We start from the raw sequence: 27,246 nt of genomic DNA on the forward strand, positions 1-27,246 counted from the left end.
TTTCAAGCGATTCTCCTGCCTTAGCCCCCTAAGTAGCTGGGATTACAGGCAGGTGCCACCACACCCGGCTAATTTTTGTATTTTTAGTAGAGATGTAGTTTCACCACGTTGATCAGGCTGGTCTTGAACCCCTGACCTCGTGATCCACCCGCCTCAGCCTCCCAAAGTGCTGGGATTACAGGCGTGAACCACCGTGCCTGGCCAGTGGCTCTTGTTTTATGCTACCCTTTGCTTAGTTAGCATTTCCGCATAGCCACCCATCTTCTCCCCTGGCACAGTGATGAGAGTTTCTGGCTGCTGGCACAGTGCCAAGTGATCCCTGTAACCTTCACACCACTTTGCATGGAAGGATAATTCCACAAATATTCACTGAACCCATGTGTAAAACTAGTAAAAGGCAGCTTTTTATAAGCAATCATTCCTTTTTTTTCTCCAACTGTTACTCCTTTCATTCACTTCTACCTCTTTGTCTTTGACGTTTGATTGTAGCAGTGAAACAAAATATGCAATTGGACTTGTACAAAAAGGAGTGAGCAATTATTAGAAGACTTCACATGGTAAGAGCAGGAATTATCATCTCTCTTATTCACAGCCCTATTCTTAGTGCTTGGCACACAGTCAGTGCTTAATAAGTAATTACTGAAAGGGTGAGTTCATGGCAATTACAATTGTTTTTGCCAGTGTTTTGTTGCATATTGCTGTACAGTTTATGTAAGGATTTATATCACTTTCAAGTTTTTTAAAACTATCTTAAATATCTGCATCCACCCCACAGAGTACAATGTGAAGAGTGATTGACAGTTTACCACTTTTCAGTTTTCTATTAATGACCCAGAAAAACCATAAGCCAGGCTGGGGTTTGACTCCACAGTGCTGGAGAGAAATAAGGTGAACACTTGCTCTCAGCCCTCCCAGAATGTCATTGAGTGACTTCATCACTTCAAGCTTTTGTGTTTTCTGGTGGGACCATGCATGAGAAGAGAGGGAGAACGTTCTACATTTAGTAACATTTATTTATGCATTCAGTATCAAGTACATAAGTGCAAATATCCAGAGTCCGTAACTGAATCCATTAGGAACTACAGAGAAAGTAATACAAATTGTAACAAAGTTAACATGCTGGTACTTTTTAGTAACCATACATGTAAATCAGCCCACCAATCCCATACAACAAAACTACGGCATGTTTGTTTTGGGTTTATTCATTTATTTAATTATTTTAAGTTATACAAAACTGATTACCATAAGTACGGTTGACTGTTTTTATTTTTACGTTGTGTGTGTTGGAAAAATGCTAAAACATCAGTCTACAATTCTATATATTGTTATTAAAGATTAATCCAACCAGCAACCCAAGGACATATAAGCGATTTCCACTATTGCATCAGAGCACTCGGCAGGAAAGGCTTAGCCACAGGGAACGTTAGAAGCTACAGAAGCATTGCAGAGAAGAGAAGAACACCGAAGAGGGAAAGATAAATTGGGCTCTCACCATCATGCACTTTTTTTAGCAACACAAAATTAAAAACCACATCTAATACACTTTTCTCTATACTTTAGTGGTTGACACAAGTGACTCAAATATCCTAAGAGTACAAGGAACAGCCTAAAAACAGCTGTTTTAAGGTTTGTCTCTAAGATTATGGTACTGGGGGGAGGAGGGGAACAATCAATTTGCAGTAACGAGTAAGAAGAGAGCTGTTACCACTCCAGACATTCCTGTTTGTGTCCAGTCCCCGGTGGGAAATCAGTTTACTCAGCGTGCCTCTTGGCGCCTGGGATTTTAGCCTGAATCCTAAAAAGACAATATCAAAAGGTAGTAAATCACAAGTGTTATTATGAAATCATTTTATGTGTTGCTGCTTTAATTAGCTAAGTGACCAAAGAGCTTAGTATTCCAGAAGATATTATAGTCTTTATGTATGCACATCTGTAAATACTCTTGTATAAAGCAGTAAGAAAGAAGTAAAAACTGGATAATGAAAATAACAGCAACAAAAAAGAGAATTGGAAGAAAGCCACATATTTTATCTTTTTAGGTGGATGAACATATTAACTTATTTCAGGATTACAGAAGCTATGATATAGTTAGGGTGATTATTTATCCCCCATCTGGGACACTTCAGAAAGAGAGAGAAAGTGCTATTACTGACCATGCCAGGAAGATGAGCCTAACTAGGAATGGTTATATAACTAGGGATGTAACCTGTTCCTATGTCAGACATAGGAAAAGAAACCTATGTTCACCCTCAGAGTAGTCTAACTACCCACAACTGGAATTTAAAAACCTGGGTCCTAGTCTCAGCTATTCTATTAATTAGCTATGTGGCATCTGGCAAGCTAAGGGACTTTCCTGGTCCTAAATACTCATCATTAAAATGTCGGCATAGACTAGCTATCTCCAGGGTCCTGAAATTCTGTGATGCTCATAATGTAGCAGCATGATTTTAGGACAGGTTTACACTGGAAGTGTGTTATTAATTTGAAGAGTTATGAGCTCATCATGCAGAGCTCATCGTGCAGATTTTGATTGAGACCTCCCTCTGTGCCACGAGGTACCCTTCCATGTACTGGAATTCAGTGGTCAACAAAAGGGAAAAGATGCTTACTCTCGTGGAGTTTTCATTCCTGTAGGAATTGAGGAGACAGAAATAAACTAGAAGACAAGAGAAGTTCTGATGGTGATAACTGCTATAAAGAAAAACAAGGTGGTATGGCAGGCAGCGAGGGGCACAGTGGTAAGGTGGGCAGTACTTCCTTTAAATCCATTCATCTGAGAAACTGATCCTCAGAGGACAGGAAGGGGCCATCAGGCCAAGATCTGGATGTGAAGTGTTTCAGGCAGAGGGAGTAACGAGTGCAGAGGCATTACAGAGAGGACAAGCTGGCAGCAAGGAATTGAGAAGCTCGTGTGCTTGGGGTATGGATAGGGGAGGCCTGAAAGGCAGGCAGGGACCAGATGGTGGATGTTGGAGTTTGTGGGATGTGGTAAGGAGTTTAGATTCTAACCTGTGTGATGGGAAGCCATTGATGAATTTAGGCAGGGGAATGACGTGATCTGATTAATGTAAGAACATCATGATGGTGGCCATGTGAAAAAAAAAATGGGGAAATGGGAGTAGAAGCAATGAATAGAGGCAGAGAAACCCAAAGCAGTCTAAGTACTAGAAGGCAATGCCTGGATTGTATGGTAGACATGGAAGTGAAGAGAGGGGAACAGTCTCAGGGTTAGTTTAGAGATGAGGCTGCAGGACCCACTTGATCTGTTCATGAACTGAATGCACAGGCTAGGATTAGAGGAAGAGTAATCAAGGAAGATTCTTTGGTTTTTGGCCTGAGGAACCAGGTGAAAATGCCATTTACCAAGATGGTGATGACCGAAGGAAATACAAGTTCTGGGGTAAGATTGCAAGATGGGTGGCTAAGTGAATCTGAACGGTCTATGAGACACTTTAGAGAAACCTTACATAAATAAGCAGACAGATCTGGTACTTAGTTGAAGAGGTCTGGGCTGGAGACACAAGTTTGGAGCCCTAGACATGAGATAACCTTTGGGGTGACAGGACCAGAAGGGAGGTGGACAAGAGGAGGAGAAGCCAGGAGGACACCATGGCCGTCGTGGCCGTCTAACCTCTATTTGAATACTTGAATGAATGCCAGAGTACTCCTTCATGGGGCAGATGGCAACTCTAATCATTACTCTTTCCCCCATATTTCAATCAAATCTCAGAGCTTCTGAAATTTCCATTCACTGCTCTTGAGAGAAAAAGAGAAATCCTACTCTTTTTACCATGTTAGACCTCCAAGTATTTGAGAATGGCTATGGTGTCCTTTTAAAGTCATCTCTTTTTCAGGGTAATCATCCCAAGCAAAGTTTACTCTTCACTGCCCATTAACTATCACATTTCTAATACCCTGGTCATCTTTGGGGCATTACTCCAATATATTAATGCATCTGTTAAAATGTCCAACCCTGAAACTGAATACAGGTATGGGATGGCTAATGTGGAATATGACTGTTGCCTCTGTTGATTTAGACTTTGTACTCATACTAATAACAACTCAACTTGCATTGATTTTTTAAAGATGCTTCAGCACATCATTCACTCACATTTGGCTGTGACCAATCAAGCAATTAAAAACCCCTGAGGTATTTTTTTTTTTTTTTTGAGACAGAGTCTTTCTCTGTCGCCCAGGCTGGAGTGCAGTGGTGAGATCTCGGCTCAGTGCAAGCTCCGCCTCCCGGGTTTATGCCATTCTCCTGCCTCAGCCTCCCGAGTAGCTGGGACTGCAGGCGCCCGCCACCTCGCCCGGCTAGTTTTTTTTGTATTTTTTTAGTAGAGATGGGGTTTCACCATGTCCGCCAGGATGGTCTCGATCTCCTGACCTCGTGATCCGCCCGTCTCGGCCTCCCAAAGTGCTGGGATGACAGGCTTGAGCCACTGCGCCCGGCCTCCTGAGGTATTTTTTATATACACACTTATTGTTACCCTCTCTCATCTATCCCTCCCCGCATTCTATAGTTGTAAAGTTGACTTTTTAGAAACCTAAATGTAGGACTTCACTTTCCTTATTAATTTCATTTTATTGATTTCAATTCAGCATTCTTGTTTACTCAAGATCCCTTGATTCATTTTGAATCTTGAGCTTGCCATCTTCTGAATTTGCTTTCACTTCAAACTGTACATCATCTGGAACTTTGACAAAGATAATTGATTTGTCTTCAATAGTCATGAGAAGTAATGGGGTTGAAAATAATGGGATCAAAGGCAGAGCCGTGTGTCACATACCTTGCCCCAGACACATATTTGATGGATTAATGAACATTTTTAGGGTCTACTATTTCAACCTTCTAGAATTCTACCACCTGTGCTGTCATCTGGATCATATATCTCCATGTTTTTCCACAAGGACACCAAGAAGACTTGTTGACCATCCCCACTAAAATCAGAATACTCACTGGCTAGGGAAGTCTATCTCATCTCAGGGTTTAGTGAATATACAATGATATATTCTGAATATCTACAGTTTCACTAATTCATTCTGCATTTTTGCTTGAAATCAGGCCTTCAATTTATCAAATATAACATCTAGAATCTTTCTTCTCATTTGAAGATCGTGACAGCTCCTTTCCAATTTTAGTTTTCAGGATGTCTTTTATTCCATGAGATTTATCAAAGGTCACTGAGAGCTTCTAGGTAAAATTACAAGCTATTTTGTCATCTAAAATATAACTCACCTAGACAGAGGGAATTGTATTCACTTAAAGCAGATTTCTTATTATGGTCTCACTTACTCAAAGCTTTAATTTCCTCTACAGTGTTTATTTTGCCTTTTGAAATTTGAGGCATTTTTCCTCATTTTCAAAACTCTAAGAAGTGTTATTATGTATTATTAACCCCCATTTTAAGCTGGAAAACTGAGACAAACAAAGGTAAAACGACCTAGACAGGGTCACTCAGTATGGAGGAGAGGGTGGTCCTGGGGTCTACTGGCCCAGTCTGGGACTGTCCTCTACCTCCAAGCCCCATGAACTGATCTCTAAGCAGTAACAGGATGATGATGATGACAATGAGGGTTTCCAACATCCCAGTAAGAATACTTTACAGACATTACCTCATTTGATCACCAAGAACCCTGTGAGGTATTAACAATTCCAATTTACAGATAAGGAAATAGGCTCATAGAGTCAAATAACATTTATGATGAGCTCATACAGCTAAAAATGCCAGAAATGGACTCAGTCTATCTGAGTCTAACAATCATGTTCTTAACTGTCCCACTAAAATGGTGTAAGTTCTTTCACTGGAATTATTCTAAGGTAGAATTAGAATTTCAGAGTTTGAAGAAGCCTTAGAGTTAAGAACCCACCAATAAATTTCCTTCAAAATGTAGTGCCAGGCAAAACAGGTTATTTTGAAGAATTGTTATTTCCTCCTTTCTGATAGATAGGAAGAACCATGTAACTTGCCTAGTGTCTGTTTTTGTCCTAGCTACTAGGAAGTTAAGAGCCAACTCTGCCTGAAGCTCAATTACAGAAGCCATATTAGTCATAGCTAACATTTCCTTTCCATTCCTTTTCACAGCATTGATTTCCAATTGTAACTTAATAAGTACACTGTATATACTTTATATTCTCTGCCATCTCTCTTTTTCTTCCATTTTAACCAGGCCATGCCCTTGTCACTTTTGTTTGAATTATGATAACCTCCTAGCTGATGGCTACATCTCTAGTCTTTCCCCTCTCCAATTCTTTTCTCACTAGACTGACATAGTGATCTTTAAAAAACTGATGACATCAATCCCCTGCTTAAAAACATCAAGGGCTGGCCATTTCCTGCTGGGTTGGAGTCACAACTCCACAGAGCATCCACCACCTGGCCTCAGCCTCTCTTCCTACATTCTTTCCAGTTTATCTTTTGACTCATTTAAGCTCTAGACATACTGGTTGACTGTTGCCTCTTGAACATGACTTACATTTTCATGCTTCTCTGTCTTTGCTTTATTACCTCTTCCTCTTGCAACGTCTTTCCCCTTATCATCCACGTAATGATTGTTTACCATCCTTCAAGGCCCAGGACGAATGCCACCTTATCTTAATGGTTTTCCACTATCCCGTCCAGGAAGGAACAATTGTTTCCTCATCTCTCCAACTTTAGTATTTCATATAGCTCTACGGTACTTATTATATTTTATTATAGTTATTTCTGTATAATTTTGTCTGCACCACTGGGCTAAGAGCTCTTTTAGGGCTGAGATCATTTCATTTATCTTTATACCCTCTGTTCCTGTCATATGAAGTGTCCAGAACATAACAGGTACTCCTCTTTTTGGACTCAACCAACAAACCAAATGAAAAAGTAATAGGTGTGATTTGTGATCCCCAAACTAAGTATTAGACAACTTAGGTCTAGAACTTCTGTCTTCCAGTTTCCAAACTCCTATTCTGGTGTTCTTTGCTATAGTTTATGAACACAGTTCTAGCTGCCAAAAAGTCACCTGGAGAGTTCATTAAAATATAAATTCCAGGTTACCAATCCTAGAAATTTTAATTCTATAGGTCTGTGTGGAGTCTTAGAATTCATATTTTTAAACAGGCTCCTCAGGTTTGGGTACCACCAAGTCTTATACTGTGCTATGCTACCATTTCTTAATACAATATAAAATGATTATTTTATGCTTAATGTGTTGATTTTCATTAGGTATTGGTTACACCTGGGTCCAAGCTAATAAGTTCAGGCATTTTGAAATGTGTCACAGATCTCTCAAAGATCCAAATTCAACGTAGAATCCTATGAGTTCCTAATGACTTTAAGAGGAAAAATGTAAATAATACACAGTAAAAAACAAGTTTATAAACTTCAGAGAGAACTGAAGCACATCACATATAATCTAATAGCAGAGGAACTTTAATGTGATTAGCCTTTCTTATTTTGTCATTATACATCTTTAACTACCCAAAATGCCTCTCTCTAAATCTGACCCTCACCTAGGTCCAGCCACATTATTATCAGATAATTAGATAGAGTTTTTGCGAAAAAGTCTAGTCCTTTGGTGACATATATTTGTAGCTAAAGATTAGGCTAGCTTTTTAATAAAATAAAATATTGAATAATAATTCAATATAAGAGCTATCACTTTAGCTGACTATATACCTAAAAATTGTATGTAAGAATTAGGGAAAACTCCTAAGTTTAATGACCACGTTAGCTGTGGAGATGTAAAACTGAAATCTCTATCTCCTAATATATAAGGGAGCCATAAAGTAAGGCTTAAGACTCAGGTTTAAAAAGCAGTGGTATTACACACATACACACAGTTGTTGAGTTAAAATGCTGTGATGCACTTAGTTGGCAAACATTTTATGTATTTTAAAGTTTTAAAAATAATTCAAAGCTTTAAAAGTAATTTTAATGATTTTAAAAATTAGGGCTATTCATTGTTTAAAAGATTAAAAATGTTAACCTAATTGTTTTCATTTGATTTAAACTGTTATTTTTACTTTTTTGAATCAAGTTTCCTTCTTTCCTCCAGTGCATCTTGTTCTTGTACATGGGCCAGTCCTTAGAGGTTAATATCATTCATTCATTAAAACTTACTATGAAACCTGAAATAAACCACTGGGTTTTATTTAACTCAGAGTTAAAAATCTTATGCTTATTTTCTAAAATAATATAATTGAGAAGAGAATGAATATATGACTCCAGTAAGTGAATGATCATAAATCAATCAATCATTTTTCTATCTTCTCATTACCCCTACCCTAATCCACTCAAAGGCCTGTGTAAGAGAGTCTCTTTTTTTATGCATTACACTATGTGACTTACTTTGCCACAACAGCATTTATGTGAGTCCTCACAAGTCCCAGATATTGGTCAATCTGTGCCTACACAAAGGAAAAAAAAAATAATGAGCACATTCAAAGATGATGAGGTCAAAATTTAATGTCATTGTTTGACATCATGTAGAACTTACCTGGTGCTTAACATACACTACAGGTAGAGTAAACATTGAAACCACAGCTGGGATGAAAAACAAATATAGTATTAAAATTCTGAGTTATCAATAAGAATACACTTATAGACACATTTTAATATGGTTATATGATATTATAGAATTATTTGGAATATCCAGCATTTTATTTTATTTTTTATCTCCTATTTTGAAATGCAATATCCAGCATTCTAGATAAAAGATGACAGGGCAGTTCATAGGGAAAATAAAATGACGCTGAGCCTTGTACAGGTATTTTGTAATTATTCCTAGAATTAGGATAAACTCTCCCCTCCCAAGATGAAAATGAATCTCTATCCATAGCTGCCACCGTAAACAGATCCAAATATATATATATATATATATATATATATATATACACATATTAAGCCAAAAAGAAGCCAGTTACGTCTGAAGAAAAAAAACCCTTTAGACTTAGGAATTCATTATTAGTGTGTAATATATATTACACTCTTTAATTGAACTATGATGGTAAGAGAAGTGCTCTGCATGCGGGGATCTCTGGCATTTGTTCCTAGGAATCTCTTTAAACAAACAAAAAGCTTAGAGCCTAGGAAGCAGCGTTTTCACAGAGGGTGTGAAGGAAGGCGTATACACTCTCATCTGCTCTTACCCATGAGCAGCAGGGTCAGGCCATTGAAGAGAGCGCCAACGTAGGTCAGGAGCCACATCAGGACTGCAAACTGAAGAAAGCAAGCATTATTAGCGCTCCTAAAACCCTTCCTGACAAGTAAGAATCTCATATCATTGACTTTTACTTAGAATTTGAATTTGAGTCAGAGTACATCATGATTTCAATAGTCAATGAAAGGCATTGAAAGCTCATCACAGAATCAATGAAAGGGGATCCAGTCCTTAGTTCTCTTGGAACCCTTTGGATCACTTTGTTATAAGGTTTGAGGGACTCAAGGAAATAATCTAGGCCAGGGGTCAGCAAGCTGTGGCCCTTGACCTGTTTTTGCATAGGCCCACAAGTTAATAAAGGTTTCTACATTTTTAAATGTTCAAATAAAATCAAAACAAGTGTAATATTTTCTAATATATGAAATGATATTGAATCAAATTTTCAGCGTTCAGAAGTCTATGGGCACACAGTCAAGCCCTTCCTTTTTATACGGTCTTTTTCTGCTTTTCTGCTACAATAGCAAAGTTGAAAAGGTGCCACAGATGGTGTGGCTTGCAAAGCCTAAAATATCTACCATCTGTCTCTTTATGGACAAGATTTGCTGACCCCTGTTCTGGCCCACAATTTTTACACTACAAATACAACCATGGCCTTAAAAGCACTAACGTAAGTAATTATAATTGCCCTGGTATCTCTCTTCAGTCATTATATGGCCAAGTCATTATTCCAGTAAGGCATTTTGAGGGTCAAGACCACATTTTTCACTTTTCCTTCTGCCCTTCTTTGAACAGTTACCAGACAGCTCCCGGTACAAGCCCCTGCCAGGGTGTGTATGAAGTGCTGTGGGAGCACAGAAACTTCACAACTACCTTGCCTAGGCTTCCCCAGCTCTGCTTATGGCCGCGCCGAATCACGATTGACTAACTTTGATTCTACACGTAAGTCACCAGGAGGCCAAAGCAACTTGTTCAAAGGAACCCAGCAAATTCAGTGAGAGCCCCAGGTGCCCCTGATCCTCATCAAGTGAGGGGCTGGGCATACCTCTACCCTTCAGATGGCTCAGCCTCACAGCTGTAACTATGTAAGCACACTCGGAGGTCTTACTATTAATATTAGTAGAATCTAGAGTTTCTTTCAATGCAAAAGTATATATGGTTTCCGCATTCCCTATCTAGATTTTTTATCTCAATATTCATTTTGGGAAATTGTCGGAGGAACTAAAAATGGTTTAAGGAGAGAATCTGGTGTGTTTTAAAGACTATAGAGCTAGAAGCTATGTGACCTGGGTTTGATTCCATCTCTGCCGGTGACTCACTGGGCAACCCTGGACAAATGTCTGAGCCACATTTTCATCACTGGTGCAATGAAGGGATTAGACTGGTTCATGGTGCCATACCACTGGAGGTCTTCTGACTCTAGAATATAATTAGCACTTGCTTTTTATTCTTCTTGATGTAGCAGTTTATAATATTACACCTTTAGGGAAAATAACAGTCAAGACTGTAAAGTGAACAGTTTAAGCAACTATACTTTTAAGGAATCCACCAGGTCCTGGACAAGGAAGAGCCTCCTCAGTTCCTTAAGTGTGCTGTTCACGTAGAACTGCAGACAGTCTGTGTACTTCTGAATCTGCTCCTGAGAAAGGGTGATCTCAAGCTCCAAGTAGGCTCTGTCAACAAACCATCCCCACAGAGAATTCCATCAGAGGGAATCATGAGACAGGCTGCCAAACCCCAGTAACAGCTAAGCGTTCCTACTCTCACTCTGAGGGTGAGGGCGGGTGTCATCTCTGGGGGGTTATGCCAGCCAGTGAGGGCCACAGGGCACCATACACACCTGCTTCCAGTGCACTGGGAACACAGAAAGTATGGTTCTCAGTGGAGCGTTGTGACTGTTTCTGGCTACCTAAGACACAGCATGGGTGGGCTGAAAATTCAGAGAAACCAGCTGGGACCAGAGAAAGAAAATCAGTGTCAAATCAGCTCTTTTGCTGAATTCTGCATACATGACTTCATGGAGATGAATTATCTTTTTTTAAGTAGTTGAGATAGCCCCAAATCCTAGCTGCCAACTGTTCCTCATCAGAACTCTAAGAATTCATGCTTAAATTCTGGGATTTACTTCTAGGTTTATAGAAAGAGCACTGAAAACTCAAGTGATCTGGGCCATATTAAAATACTCATGGATTCTACTGAGTGGTGTTTTTAGTAATAACATTTTTCATTAGTTCAAATGGTTAAATTTAACTCTTGAGTGGGAAAAACATGTAAAATACAAATATATAAAAATCATCCCAGCTTAAGCCTCCTCTGCTTGGCCAGCTCCTCTACAGATGTCCATCCTTCCTCTCTCCTTTCCTGCCTTCCCTCTGCTTTAAGACAGCACCTGTTATCTACCTGGAGGATATTTCTGGAGTGCTTTAAGTGCTTACTTAACTCTGTGAATTGAGATTAAAAAGAGTAAAGCAGTATTTGCCTTGAGTTTTCAGGAGAGTCACGGACTGAATATGTCTTCCCCAAATTCATGTTGAAATCTTAACCCCCAGTGTGATAGTGTTAACAGGTGGGGCCTTGGAGAGGTGATCAGATCATGAGCACACAGCCCTCATAAATGGGATTAGTGCCCTTAGAAAAGAGGCCCAAGGGAGCTTGTTCACTCCATCCCACAGTAAAAGTGAGGACACAGTGAGGACCTGGCAATCTGCAACCCAGGTGAGGGCCCTCAACAGAACCCTACCCTGCTGGCATCTTGATCTTGGATTTCCCAGCCTCCAGAACTGTGAGAAATAGATTTCTGTTGTTTATAAGGCACTCTGTCTATGGTATTTTGTTGTAGCAGCTGGCAGTGCTAACACCTCCCTCTGCCACATGTCATATATCCTCTTAGTTAGTAGATTGCCCTTTTATTTTTGTATTTCCTCCTCCTCAATGTGCAATCAAATCAGGTTCCCCAGTATAAAAATGTAGAGGAGGATACATGAGAAGACTGTTCATGAACCCTGCACCCCCGCCAGAAGGTTGGCCCTTTGGTGTTAAACTTCTAGAGAGAGCATGGAAATAAAGACCCAAATACCCTAGTTCTGGTTTTGTGCTATTTACTGGCCACCTGGCCTTGAGCATGTCACATCACTTCTCAGAAACTCAGTGTTCCCACCTGTAAATAGGGATGAAAATGCCTGCCGTGCCTTTCTCATATTGCTGAGAGGATTAAGTAATTGTTGGATTATGATTACTGTTAGTAGTAAGTACATATAAAAACTCAACAAAGCAATAAGTATTGGAATAAGAATAATCGAGTTTGTTTCAGAAATTCACCAGAAATGTTAGATATTCAAAGACAGGGTGTTAGGGGAGATTCTAAGAGGTCTTTTGGGTCTCAGAGAAACATGACTCAAGTGCATCTGTGAGCTGAAATAGAGGTGAGGGGAAAAGCCCCTGGTCAGGGGGTGAGGGTTCCTCAGCCAAGGCACTCACTTGAAAGGGTGGCCCTCGTCGGTTTTCTGCACAGCTTGCAAAACAGATTTGTAGATGCGGAAACTGATGGTGGCTGAGAGTGCGGCCAGGGCCAGGTAGGCCACGACGCTCACCACACTGAACTGGGTCAGGGAGAAGAGCAGCAGCAGGAAACTCCCAAACACGATGCCCGTCTGCTTGATGTCCCGCCAGTACAGCAGGTCAATAGCTGCAGAGGGAGACACAAAACACACCCGGCTGAGCTCCCGCAGAGCCAGCACGTGAACCACTGGGGCTCACTCCACCCAGCTGTGGGTGCTGTGGGTTCTTACCTGGCATCTGGATTCCTAAACACAAGTGAGCAGACACATGGCTATACCAAGGGCACTTACTGTCATTCTACTTTGGTTTGGAAGAGCCTTTTCCACCCTTGAGGATAATTCACAAATTCACATACAAGAAAAGACTATTGAATCTCCATTGACCATATTGTGATGGGTGTAGCTCCGTGGGCTACACCATCCATACAGTGGCCTGAATTATGTGACTTTGAAACAAACTTGAAAATATAGAGTCTGGAAGTACCACTTCACTCCACTGAACTCCAGCCTGGGTGACAGGGTGAGACTCTATCTCAAAAAAAAAAAAGAAAAAAGAAAAAAAAGAGACCCTGGAGCTGACATGTGGATTAAATCATTTTGTTCAACATGGTTTGTTGCTTACATTCTGTGATTTAAAAATCTGAAATGCAAGCTTTAAAATCTACATTGCATCCATCATTCAGTTATTACCCTCTTTCAACTTAGAAACAAAAAATTACATGCAAAAAGGTAGTTATAGTGCTTCAAATGTCATGCAAAATGGAAATACTTTAAATATGCCAGTCCCAGGTTATAAAAAAAAGCATAAAACCCTTATTTAACTATGCGAATTGATTCTCCAACTGGGGATGTGACAAATGTTTTTTTATAGAATGTTATGCCAATCAATTTTAAGGAAGAGAAGTAAGATGCAAAATTCCCATCTCACAACCAAATGTAAGTGGTAGTGCTTTGTACTGCCAGCTTCACCTGCAGTGTACCTGCAGACACCTGGTTTACAGAATTAGACTCCAGTCATTTGCTCATAGGAAGATAGAAGTGACCAGGTTGAAGAGAGCAGGGAGCTACTCCCATCTTACATGGTTGTGTAATCACCTTGAAAGAACAGTATCAAAAAAGTCACACACCCTCATGGCAATGCGAGGCAATAGAGGTTACATAAGGAATTTTTGCAGAGTAAAGTACTAACCCTCTCTTTGGCCACAGACTTACCTCAGGCTGGCTGGAGAATAAATCAGGTCTAAAAGAGTCTCTTTCATAACAGGCTGAGGATACTCCCAGTAATCTGAAGCTGGAGAGAGAATTCACTCCCCACAAACTCCCCACCCACCACCACTATCTGGTCCATCAGGGACATTAACTCAGAAAGACTCCAGTAGGCAGATCTTTGTTGGGCAAAATTTGTTCCCTTTCCTCTATAACAGTTCTGCCATTTAGGAAATAGAGAAGAAGCTCACAAGCATGTTTTGGGGATGAAACATATTTTTTTCTCTTCTGAGTAGGACTGGTCCTACAAACAGGTTTCCAGAGGCAAAAATAAAAAATAAAAAAGGGACTGTGCTCTAAAGCCTCTCTCTTCTCCTTATCCCAACCCCAGTGACACTGTCTGACCATTAGAAATTCATTCCTTTGGCCTAACCGTTTTCCATCCTGAAAGTAATTGTTACCATCTGTCTTTTTTTTTTTTTAATGCAAAGATGCTAGAATAGAATAATGCACTAAAGATTTGCTTGTCCTTAACAACAAAATATGAATGAGTTCACCAAATGATTTTTCTTTTAGAAGAGTTTGTTTAGAATGAAGCACCAAAAGCTATAATCCTTTTCAGGTGGGGAAGAGGGATCTTTTGGAAGACATGATCTGCAATAAACCCTGGAACTCTGAGAGTAGAGGGCAGAGTGGGAGAACAGGGGCTCTCCACAGAAGCCCAGCGGCTCCTGGGTTGAATGGACTGGGGAAAATAAATTGGGGCAAGCCTAGGCTAAAGGTCTAAAGCCTAGGCAGCAGGGCTGAAGGTCTTTGAGGGTCCAGGGCCTCCAGGTATTTACTCTCTTTGTGCAGGGGAGGGGTAAAGGGGAATTAAAAGGAAACTAAAGCATCCACCACTAACTGAAATGTTACCTCTTACACATCTGTTTTCATCTATTGAGCAGGAACTAAGTGCCAGGCTTTGTGCTGGGTGGTGGGGATATAAAAATAAGTGAATTATACAAAACAAACACACACTCACACAAATGGGTAAGAAATAAATGGTAATCTGTTTTATGATGCCCATACACATTTGGAAACAAATACATTATAAGACAGCATGATTTGTGCTGAAGGGGACACTCCTTAGTGTGAAGGAAGATGCTTACCCACTTGTGAGATGTGAAGGGGCTCAGAAGAGCCTGAAAGGAGTTTTCAGACAAAGAGAAGATAAAATTTGCTATTTTCAAGTGAATCCCCTCTGAATGAATTGTTTTATACCTGGTAGAAATGGCATGCCCTCTAGGGAAGCCTCCTAAATCTCCAACCACGAGGCCACCTGCTCAAGAAGTCTGTGAATGCCAGGTACTTCATGGACTTTCCTTGAAGAAACTGTGGGCAGAAAGCATTAGCTAAGTAACAGGAGTTTGGTGTAGTCATCTCTTAGCACGTTTTTCAATTACTTGCTAAGATTGCAGGAGGTTTCTAAGAAGGAGGTTAACAAAAGGACTGTTATCTTGAAACAATAGGCTGTTGATTCTGGATACTTTGTAATAAGATTATCTATTTACATTGATTCAGAAATGTTCAAAGCACTTTCATATGTTATCTCACTGAAACCTCAAAATAAACTCCATTATATAGGTATGTAACAGGTAAGGAAACTAAACCTTTAGAAACTTGTAAAACCACGTTTGCAAAATTATGACTGAGACAGTGAATGAGATCTAATTTAACTAACTCTACCTTGCTTCTAACCTCCAAGCTGTCCTTGTTCATTCCGAGGCATAGGCTCAACTAACTTTAGGAGAAATTTAGTTTATACTTTAAACAAAGATGGTAACAGCCCTTTCCCAAAGCAGACCTCCTTCTTGTCTGGGAACTAGATTGCCTTTTAGGACTAACATTAGCCATAAGATGAGAAATTATGGTTTAGGAGTCATGCAGCAGGAGGCTACAAGATTCTGGCCCTCCCTAAACTGCTCCTAAGATCAGTGCTTGAGATATTTTGCAGACCCTGCACTCGATGGATAAGCTGGTTCCACTCAGATCAATAAACTGGCTCATCTGATCCTGTGGCTCCCACCCAGGAACTGACTGAGCACAAGAAGATAGCTTTGACTCCCTATGATTTCATCTCTGACCAATCAGCACTGCTGGCTCACTGGCTTTCCCTCACCCGCAAAGTTATCCTTAAAAACTCGGCTCCCTGAATGCTCAGAGAGACTGATTTGAGTCATAATAAAACTTGGTTCTCCCACACAGCTGACTCTGTGTGAAGTACTCTTTCTCTATTGCAATTCCCCTGTCTTGATGAATTAGCTCTGTCTAGACAGCGGGCAAGGTCCTTGGGCAATTACAAATTTGGGGGCTCATCCAGGATTGCTCTTGTGGCTACCTGCCTATGGTTCAGTGGCCCCCCTCCAGTGATGGATCCAGAAGCCAGCCCAAGTGGCCTCCTAGTTCTCTTGGACTGGGGGCTGACTCTGGTATTCTTTCAACTGGTGTGGCACTGCTGACCCAATGTGCATAGGTTTAATTGCAATGGAGAAATAGTCCTGTGGAGATGTCCTTTAACTGTTGCCTTATCACAGCATGACTTAAGTCCCATGGTGGGGTGTCTGTCTGTAGCCCCACTGCAGGGTGTCCAGATTGGTGAGTATCCTAGGTGCTGCCAATGCCTCCTTTCTTCTCCTGACTGGTAATGTAGCCCTGTGGTGGGTGTCTGTAGCCCCATTGTGGAGTGTCTGTTTCTAGCTCCACCATGGGGTGTCTGTGTCTGTAGCCTCATTGCAGGGAGTCTGTTTGGCTCCTGGGGGAGGGGGTCTCAGTTGGTTCTTTCTAACTAGTATGAAGAGTTCTGGTTTGGGAGACTTCTCAATCAGGAAGATTTCGAGAAAGTTTCTCAGACAGAGAATAGGAGGATAGTTTGGAAGGGATACTCTTGGAGTTCTTGGTTAGGGATCTAATTTGGAAGGCCTTCTGTCCATCTCCTCTTTGTGTGTGTTTGTATATGTGGAAGGGATCTCAGAGGGGGTTGCTGATGGAAATCCAGCAGGACTAACTCAGAGAACCGTCCTTATTTGGTCACATTCCATGAGCCCTAAAGAATGAGCCCCAACAGGCTTCTTGGGGTGACTATCTGCTTTTTGCCTTGCCCAGAGACCCCATGGTGAATTACCATTTGGAGGTCATCTGTCCTTACCTGGAGTGGATTAAAGACAACAGGGACCAAAGGGAAAAAGTTTGAGCTTTTCCAGGCTGATACTGGGTACTGAAGAGGTGACTAATGTCTGTTTTGTTATGTTTATTTTGCCAGGATGGAAAATGTTAATTTGGTTCCTCATGCAGCCTACTGGGCAGCATCTTGCAAATTAAGAATCTTGCCTGTGGTTCCATAAAACAGTAAAGGGTGATTTTCTCTTGCAAAGTGGCTGGAACCCCCCTGTTATAGCACAAGTGAGCAGGGTCATCAGAAGCTACTCCATTCTTCTGAAAGCTGCAGAGAAAGGGGACCCAGAAACCTGGTATGCCAGCAAAAAGAGTAAGAAATTCTTACCAGCCAACTTTCTGGTCTGTCTCTCTCTGTCTCTCTCTCTGGGTAAAACAGTAAACTATTGGTCTTCTCTGCAAGGGTTTGATTAATAGAAAAAAGGATTTGTGAAACTAGTCTTAGGCTATAGCAAATGTTGTGAACTTTGTGCTAAAAATTTGTCTTTCTGTATTCTGTAATGGAGAGAGGGATATCACAGGATATAAAATGTGGGTTTACAACCCCTATAAGCCTGCTTTTCAAGCCAGCTTTGCAGGCTGCTCAGTTAACAAACTTTGCTACAGGTCCCTGAAACCAATACTGTATAAAATTTCTCTGTCTTGTTTTGTGTCCTTAAGAGCTTAACCTTGTGACCACGTAGGGATACTTTCTTTTGGTTTCCACCATCCAGAGGACAGGAATTTTGGGGTTCATGTCATAGTTAGTCCTAAAAATTTTTCTTTGGGCAGTTAAAAGCTTTCCAAGCTTGAAATTGGCTTCTCTAGGCTCCTTCTGGGAAAAGGAATAGAAGTTGCTCAATGCTGTATAGCTCAGTAGCTACGGCTTTATCTTTTGATGGTGGCCTGGGTTCAATTGTTGGCTTCTGGAATAATTCCTTTCTGGTTTATTTGTGTAATTTTGCCATTTATTGAGTTTCCCCTCCCCCCATTCATAGCTTCTAATTTCCTCTCTTCAATTTTCCTTTCTTTGAACTACCTTGTGGAAATTCTAAATCTTGTAAAACAATAAACTGTTTACCATGTCTTTGAAGCACCTAGGAGGTTACCTTTGGTAAAGTTCAGAAGGTAAAAATATTGGCCACCTGGTGTAGCTAACGTCAGGTAATAAGAGATTTGAAAGGATTTCTTTTTTAAAGAGCACTATGGTTCAAAGTCAGTTTAATTAAAAGTGGATAAACAAGCTATAGATTGATTGATTTATTTATCATTTTTTGACATGGAGTCTCGTTCTGTCACCCAAGTTGGAGTGCAGTGGCGTGATCTCAGCTCACTGCAACTTCTGTGTCCTGGGTTCAAGTGATTCTCTTGCCTCAGCCTCCCAAGTAGCTAGGACTATAGGCGCGCACAACCACGCCTGCATAATTTTTTGTATTTGTAGTAGAGACGGGGTTTCACCATGTTGGCCAGACTGATCTTGAACTCCTGATCTTGTGATCCACCTCCCTCGGCCTCCCAAAGTGCTGGGATTACAGGTGTGAGCCACCATGCCCAGCCTATAGATATATTTAAAAAGCCTTTATGTTTTTCTCTTCTTGGAACTTGTTTTTCTCGAAAAAGGTTTTTTCTTCTCAGTTGACTGTGTTATTTTTCTCCATTTTTTTGGTCTTGCCCCTCTTAATGCACACACGAGAGGCCCTGAGATAACTTCTGGTAGCCTGGGACTCATAGGGAAAAGCAGAGGAGGCACCACAGATCCTGTTTTGGAAAGAAAAGCCTCTGTTTCCCTCATAAAACCCCAGGAATTAAAAGCACATAAATCCCTCTCAAAATTAAAGGCTCTGCTCTGTTTTGAATCGTGTTATCTGATGGTTTTGAGTTTTGGGGGTATCAGAAATCACTTCATATTATGATAATTAGGTAGGAAATATAAAGGATGGCTAACAGTAGTTATGGAGGGATACTTAATGCTTTGCACACTTGGATCAGAGAAGCATGCTCTTGGCAACTTGGAAGATAAGCAAAGGTCCCCACACCCTCCACTGGGAGATAAGACTCCCAGGAGAGATGGGCTGATTACAAAATGGGCTGATTGACTTTGCCTTACCTTGCAATAAAATGCAGAGTAGAAGCATTGTGCTGTCTTCTCCTGAGTATTTTCCTCCTTTGGGGGATCCAGGATCCAGTATAAAATGGCACCTTTAATTTGGGGGATCTGTCTTTGCCTTCAGCTGCTTATATGCTGCTTATTTGGCCCTAGAAATTCATGTTTTCCTGGCCTTGCTCCTCCAAGGGCTCCACCCTGAAGCCAGTTATCCAATTAAGAAACTGGCAAATGAAAAATTTCACAAGTGCTGAATCTCCTGTCTGTGTATTTATATGTGTTGCATGTTTATATATAAAAAAGCTCTAATTGGCTTAGAAACATAAGTGCTTAAATCAAATATTTTGTCAGAAAAATAGAAACTTTAATGCCGTTTTGTTCACGTGACTAGGAATCTTTTGGGAATAAAGACAGTTTTAAAGATTATTGGTAAAATAAAATGTCTTGAAAATGTAGACATTTGGTCTAAATTAAGGTCAAATATCAAATTTGCTAAATGCTTTAAGGTCAAGCTGTTTCTTTGACTTTTGAAAATTGTTTGATTTACGTACTTTGGAGCAGATTATAGATAAGGCCTGGGGACATACAGAAAGCCATATCCTTTAGCTACGCTAAAAGGAGTCCGATCTTATCTTCGTTTCTGTCTGATGTCCTAGGCTCCACCCTTAGAAGATAATTAAAATCTCTTATCAGGTTTTTCACTAAAAATCAAAGTTGCTAAGAGTTAACATTGTAATACGAAGTTGAGACCACTGAAGAAACAGTTGTACATACAAGGTAGGTAGGGAATGTGTTTTTGGTAAAAGACTGTAAGAAGGCATGGGAATATAGCTTTTGTTAAAGGGAATGTAATTTTGTCTAGTTCAGAGGGTATTAAAAATTGTCTGAACCTAAAAGAGTAACAGAACAAAACTGAAGGCTTAAGCAAAGTGAAAGAGTTTGTAAAGGGTTAATCTTGTAAAAATTCTGTGGATATAAACAAGTTGGCTCATATTTAAAAGAAATTATTTAGCTTTTTTCCTTAGATTCAAACATTAAAATCAGCTGGGCATGACAGCTCATACCTGTAATCCCAGCACTTTGGGAGGATGAGGCTGGCAGATCACCTGAGGTCAGTAGTTTGAGACCAGCCTGAAAAACGTGGAGAAACCCCGTCTCTACTAAAAATGCAAAATTAGTCAAGTGTGGTAGCGCACGCCTGTGATCCCAGCTACTCGGGAGGCTGAGGCAGGAGAATCACTTGAACCTGGGAGGCGGAGGTTGTGAGCAGAGAGTGCACCATTGCACTCCAGCTTGGGCAACAAGAGTGAAACTCCATCTCAAAACAAACAAAACAACAACAACAAAAAACATCAAAATCATACTGATGTGGGGCCTGAATCTGGGCCCCTGTGTCTAAATAATAGGGCTTTCTTAGAAAATTGATCTGCTGTTTAATGGAAAATTGTAAAGGGTTCTAAAGGGTTTATGAAAATCTTATCCTATGGTCAAACTAATTAAAACTGAATAAAGGTACAAAATTTTATCTAAAAACACTAGCTTTAAAATTAATGGTGCACTAATGCAAACATGAAATATGTTTTTCTCTCTTTTAAAGATGATTTTTATGTAATGTTAAAAAATAATAAAAGGGTCTTGTTTTCTCCTTTGGGTAAATGGCAGGGAATAAAAGGAGGAAAGAAGAGAAGAGATGGATCTAGTTGGCCTCATGCTATCTTCATTGCATGTTGTTTGGAAAGCTAAGTCTCCTCTATCAGAGTGAAGGTTTTTCTTTTTTAAAGAATTTTTTGGAGTTATCATTTTGGCCAAATGAATTACTTATGGATTCTAATTTGTGATAACCTGGGATTCTAATTTGTGATAACCAGCGTTTTAAACTTTTGATATTTAACAAACTTTCCAACATCAAATTATAAATTATGTCTCTTTTTCTACCTAATATTTTAGATGTTAGGTCCTCTAAAGTCCAAAAACAACATTTGGCTTATTTAGTACAAAAATCACACAGAAAGCATTGTCAAATATGAAATGGCATTTGGCTTTCTTTGGTCTATATTTGTGAAAATGTGTTATTGGTATATGCTCTGAAATTATGTAAAACCCCTGTAATTCTAATATAACTTAGTATATGTTATCAGTAATCATCCTAATTATTATGTTAACAGACTGTGTGCCTCAGAGGTAACAAATTTTCTTGTCAATCGTATCTTTAACTGTGGCTGCCTTAAAATATTTTTATCATCCACAGACAATTGTCTCGTTTTGGTAAAAATTGTTCTATAATCAGCTATCAAATTTAACAGGTGCTCTAAAATACCACACTGGAGATTGTGACATTAAAATAGAGGAAAATGTTTCAAATAGAAGAGTAAGTGGTGCTTGGTTTACTTTGGACTTTATTTATATAAATGTTATTAGTATGTGTTCCAAAATTATGGGAAACTTCTATAATGTTGATTATAATTTAGTGTACATTATTAATAATTATAATTGTTATGTAAAATTGTTGTATGCCACAGAAGTAACCAAATACCTAGTTAATTGTAGCTTTAATAGTGGCTATAGACTTTTGTCATCCACAGACATTTTGTCTTGCTTTGATCCTTTTCAAAAGGCAATTTATAATCAGATATAAGACTCTTAAGTGTAGTCTCAAATAACTTTAAAAATTGTGCTATTGAAAGAGAGGAAAATAACAAACTTTAAGGGCTCTCATGGAAAGTTATTGTGTTAAACATTGCTAAACCTTTTGTTTTCAGAGTCAAGAGAACCTATTTCTTTTGAGCTATTTGCAACTTTTAACAAGTGAATAAAATATACTCTTATAAACAAAATTTGGAGCACATTTGTTCCTCTCTACCTAATGTCTCCAAAATTTGGAAACTATTTGTGAATATTATCAATTTATGGAAGTATAGTTAATTGCGTAAGTGTAATAAGAATCTGTTTTCTTTTCTAACAGGACACAAATGGAGAAACTGGTTATTTTACCAAGGCTTTAACTGGAATGGCATGCTTCCTTTAAAGAATCAAAGTTGACTTAAAAAGCCAATTAAAGCCCGTTGGGGAATCTGGTCTCATACCTTGTCCACAGTGTCCCTGTACAAGGTTCCTGACCTGTGGTAAGTAAAGAACGTCATTTTATAACAGGCCCAGGAACCCCAAGTTATCTTGGGACTTCAAGAGAAGAGGAATTTTTCCCACCTCATAGGTATTAAAGGGTACAAACCTATTGCTGGGCTCGGCTTTTAAAAAGTACTATTGAAAGTTCTTCATGGAAGAGAGTTCTATCAAAGCCAATTAAAAAAGCCTACATGAAAAATAATTACTCTTGCTGTACTTTATGCAAATAATCAGGCCAAGTACAGTAAGAGTAAAATTTATTTTATAAACAAATCATTTCTCTCATAATTTGTTTTTAACAAAAATGGTGACGAGAGAGAAAAATTATACTTCAAAAGAAAAACTATAATACACTGTTGTTAGCTGTTCTTGAGTTTTTTTCCTGCAGTTTAAACTAAATTCTAAATTCTTTGTGGGTTAGAAGTCCCCAAACTAACGCTTTCAAACCTTTGCTTTTAAAACTGGGAATTGTACTCCTCATCTTAGAACTCATTATTTACCTTATACGAGGCTGTTCACTTAAACACTGTAGTAAAACTATAAATAAGAGTACTGTTTTTGCCATTCAAGCCTTGAAATCCCAGCCAGGCCTATATGAATACACTCAGATAGTTGCAAAGCAGTTCTACTCTTCTCACCTTGGGGTTCACTCCCATTCCTACTCATCCCCTGTCAGCCGGAAAAAGCCAGAGCAGTCAACGGCCTTTTCCCATCTTCACAGCCCACTCCTTAAGATTAAGGTGTTATAAAACCCAAAGGGAAGGACTGAAACCACCTTTGCAAAATTATGACTGAGACAGCGAAAGAGATCTAACTTAACTAACTCCATCTTGCTTCTAAACTCCAGGCTGTCTTTGTTCATTCCTGGGTGTAGGCTGAACTAACTCTGGAAGAAACTTAGTTTATAGTTTAAACCAAGATGGTAACAGCCCTTTCCCAAAGCACACCTCCTTCTTGCCTGGGAACTAGATTGCCTTTGTAAGACTAACATTAGCCATAAGATGAGAAATTATGGTTTAGGAGTCATGCAGCTGGAGGCTACAAGTCTGACCCTCCCTAAACTGCTCCTAAGATCAGTGCTTGAGATATTTTGTAGACCCTGCACTTGATGGATCAGCTGGCACCACCTAGATCAATAAACTGGCTCATCTGATCTTATGGCCCCTACCCAGGAACTGACTGAGCACAAGAAGACAGCTTTGAATCCCTATGCTATCATCCCTGAGCAATCAGCACTTCTGGCTCACTGACTTCCCCCAACCCACAAAGTTATCCTTAAAAACTCTGCTCCCTGAATGCTCGGAGAGACTAATTTGAATTACTCTTTCTCTATTGCAGTTCTCGTCTTGATGAATCAGCTCGTCTAGGCAGCAGGCAAGGTGAACCCCTTGGGTGGTTACTCTTGTATCTTGGCTAGTTAATAGGAGAATCAGGATCAAACCCTAAATCTGATGCTTTTTCCAAAACAAAATAGTTGCCTCTCTCACATTACATGTTAAATGTCCCCAAAAGTTATGTAAAATTCGTTTAGGGAAATCTGATTATATTTAAAACTGCTTTTAGAACTAGATATTTAAAGAGAAATTTCTTTGGGTAAAAAGTCATTTCAGTATTAAAAAGTTATTGATCACCTATTATCTAAGTAAGCACAGGAATGAAGAAATCCTAAAATTTGGATCCTGCTTTTAAGGAACTTTAGGTCTAGCTGAGAAGATTGAACAATCTTTTAACAAATGTTGTCTCAATGCCAACACATCTTGTACTGTTGTAGGTGGCAAAAGTTGAATTTGCGGAAGAGATAGTACTAGAATCGACGTAGAAAGAGGATGTGGGATGGTATGTGAGTGTGGCAGACAATTTGTTAAGGAGATGGGGTGGATAAAAGGAAATATTACAAAGGATTAGTTGACAAGAATGGTAACTAACTGTGGGAGAAACGAGGAAGAGCTAATTAAGGGTGAAAACAACATTTTAAAGCTGGGTGATTGAGTAATTAGTATCACTGCCAAAAACAGGAAATCTGAGGGTGAACTGGTTTGGGGAAAAACTGACACTTGTCTTTAAATCTCTGGATTCTGACATGATGACATCTAAGCAGGGCATTCTGACACAGCCTGGGGCAGAGATGAGATCAGAGATGAAATGAGGCTGACAACTGCACACACTACTAATTGTTTTAAAAGCTTAGAAGTTAAATGACTTGCTCTTTAGGCTCTGTCACAGTAGCCCTGAGTTAACATGGTCCTTAATATCATATATCCAATGATATTCAGATGAATATGTACAGTAGGCCATTGGAAATGCAGGGCTAAAATTTAGTACAGGAGGCTGAATATTTACTTTTGGGTGTATTCTACATGGATATGATGACTGCAGCCATGAGAGTGGAAGAAATCTCCAATGGAGTGAAGGCTAAGGGATGCAGTCTAGGATGAAACCAAAGGAATAAGTGGGTCCATAGAAAAGAGAGGTCCACCTGTTAGAAAGGACCCCACAATAGTGTAGGTTATGGCAGCTAAGGAGAAGTCCATTACCCAGAAGAAAGGGGTAAGTAAGCTACAGTGTGGAATGCTGTAGACATAACAAGGAAATGGAAATGTAGAAAGGACCACTGGATTTGGAGACTTAAAGGAAGGTCATTCATAACCTTGCAAGGGGCAGTGTTAGGAGTAGTGGGGATGGAAGCCTTATTGCAAGGGGCTGGGTGGGGGGAAGTTCAAAGTAAAAAAGAGGATGATAGTTTGGGGAGGAGTAGCAACAAGTAAACCTTTAGGCTGAGCAAAACCCAGGAATGTTAGTGGGAAGGGAGGGGTGAAGATTTTGGAAAACAGATGTGCTGAAGCAAAGTCTCCACGAAGGAAGGAAAAAATGGAATTAATCACAGTTGTTTTCAAAGAAGGAAGAAAAGAGATAGGTAAAGATGGAAGGACATTTTGGGAAGTTATAGGTGTGGCCACAGATATGTGTTGAGGTGGAATGGAAATAACTTCAAGTGGTAAAATAATATAGCAAGGGAAATTAACTTGAATTTTCCCTGGAAAATGAGTCATGAGGTTCCTGAGACTAAGTAGATTAATGGTGGGACTCGAAGAGGGTACGAAAAGTCAAGGCTTGCATTGTCCAGTACAGTAGCAAAGAGTCACATAAGGCTACTGGGTGTGTGAAATGGGGCTAGTCTCAAATGAGATGTTCTGTAGTGTCAACTACATACTGGATCTTAGACTTAGTACAAAAAAGGATGTAAAATATCTCATTAATGCTTTTTGTATTGACATGTTGAAAGGCTAATACTTTTGATCTATTAATATAATATATAATCAAAATGAATTTTACCTGTTTCTTCTTTTTAATGTGGCTATTAGAGTATTTATATTTGTGGCTTATATTCCTACTAAATAGTGCTGGTTTAGAAAAATACAATAAGGCTTCAAAAAGGAATGAATAAATGGACCGCCAAAAAGTGAAGAGGGCTTGGTTAAAGTCAAGGGTTTCTTGGGGATCCATTCAATAGAATTAGGTCCTGAATGTTCTGATCAATGGGTGGTGGGGCTGGTCCAGGGCTGTGAAGAGGCACAAGGAGCATGATCAGAGGACTCTAAGGTCCAGCAGGACAGAAATGAAATGAACAACCCTAGGGTTCAGGCTGGAAATGACGGACAGTCTAGATGGCTGGTGACTGATAGACTGGGAGAGTGGCAATGGCCATGTGTGGTCAGAGTGCCAGGAAATGGCCCGAAGTTCTGATGATTCAGCGGGAAGGGTAGGAGGTGATGGGATCAGAGTAGAGAATTTCTGCATTCCAAATCTGCTGTGTAAATGCCAATTTTTCACATTTTGATTTTGCTTAGAGTGATATCAACTTGTGTAGGAAGCTTTATAGTACCCAATCCAGAAGAGTAGGTATTTGAATAAAGATTCCTTAGAACCCAAGTAAGAAAAATATAACTCTGTTACTGGAATGAATTACCCCTGGTGGTCTTCTGGTATAACAAAGTACGATCAGCTTTTCTCTTTTAATATCCTCCTAATGCAGAAAAGCCAGGCAAGAGTTTTAACATCTGAGTGTACATTAACTAAGAATACTTACTAGGACAGGCATATTACTATATTGCTTTGCCAGTTGTAAAAATTAAAGCTACTTTGCTAAAAACTGAGGAGAAACACATTGCCTTTGAAATGAGAGATCAGTATGTCCTGTCAATCTGATAAATGGACTGGGCTTGGTGATCATCATGGTCCTCAAACCACAGCTATGAGCACACACACTGCAGCCTGCCTGGGACTGTCTTAGAATAAATTTGGCCAAAAGTGAAGTGGCAGATTTGAAGAATTCTAACATCAAATGTTGAAACCAGTGCTCCCTTTATTTCTAGAATCCAATCAATAACAAAAGAAGAATAACAGAAGTGATCCAAGGTTTGAATTAACAGCTAAGTGGAAATTAAATCCTACGTCAAGTTTCTAGAAACTCCTTTGCCATAGTCCAAATTTTTGTTTTGGTAAAAATATTTTAAATGCATTCAAATGACCCAATAGTGGCTACACTATTCAGAAAGTTTATTAAAAATGTATGAACTGAAAAGACAAGTAGTGCCGCTATTTATATTTTATTTATAAGGCAAAAAATGTGATATAAGTGGATAATATAAAATGGTAATAAATTATGCATAATTATCTGCATTATGGTACCATATTCTTAACTGTGTAATTTTATTCCATTTTGGTCCAGAAAATATTTCAGGCAGCACTACACCACTTGCTATGTGACAAGTTAATGTTACTTTTTCAAAGGTCAAGTGAGGCCACGCCCAGTGGCTCACGCCTGTAACCCCAGCACACTGGGAGGCTGAGGCGGGCGGATCACCTGAGGTCAAGAGTTTGAGACCAGCCTGGCCAACATGGTGAAACCCTGCCTCTACTAAATATATA

The 27,246-nt window shown here is 39.6% G+C and overlaps 1 protein-coding gene across 2 annotated transcripts in view; it reads right to left on the bottom strand.

Moving 5' to 3' along the window:
* Positions 1-992: 992 nt before the first annotated feature.
* The window catches only part of RTN1 (reticulon 1), a 286,071-nt gene continuing 259,817 nt past the window's right edge, over positions 993-27,246 (bottom strand). For both annotated transcript variants that reach the window (XM_011961922.1, XM_011961923.1), the window contains 6 exons: positions 12,613-12,820; positions 10,670-10,808; positions 9,128-9,197; positions 8,476-8,522; positions 8,328-8,386; positions 993-1,795 (listed from right to left, as the gene is read on the bottom strand). In XM_011961922.1, coding sequence (XP_011817312.1) covers positions 1,753-1,795; positions 8,328-8,386; positions 8,476-8,522; positions 9,128-9,197; positions 10,670-10,808; positions 12,613-12,820 — 566 coding nt within the window. In that variant the 3' untranslated portion in view covers positions 993-1,752. The remainder of the gene's footprint in view (positions 1,796-8,327; positions 8,387-8,475; positions 8,523-9,127; positions 9,198-10,669; positions 10,809-12,612; positions 12,821-27,246) is intronic.

Source organism: Colobus angolensis, unplaced genomic scaffold (assembly GCF_000951035.1).
Source record: "Colobus angolensis palliatus isolate OR3802 unplaced genomic scaffold, Cang.pa_1.0 Scaffold57, whole genome shotgun sequence".
Taxonomy (NCBI): Eukaryota; Metazoa; Chordata; class Mammalia; order Primates; family Cercopithecidae; genus Colobus; species Colobus angolensis.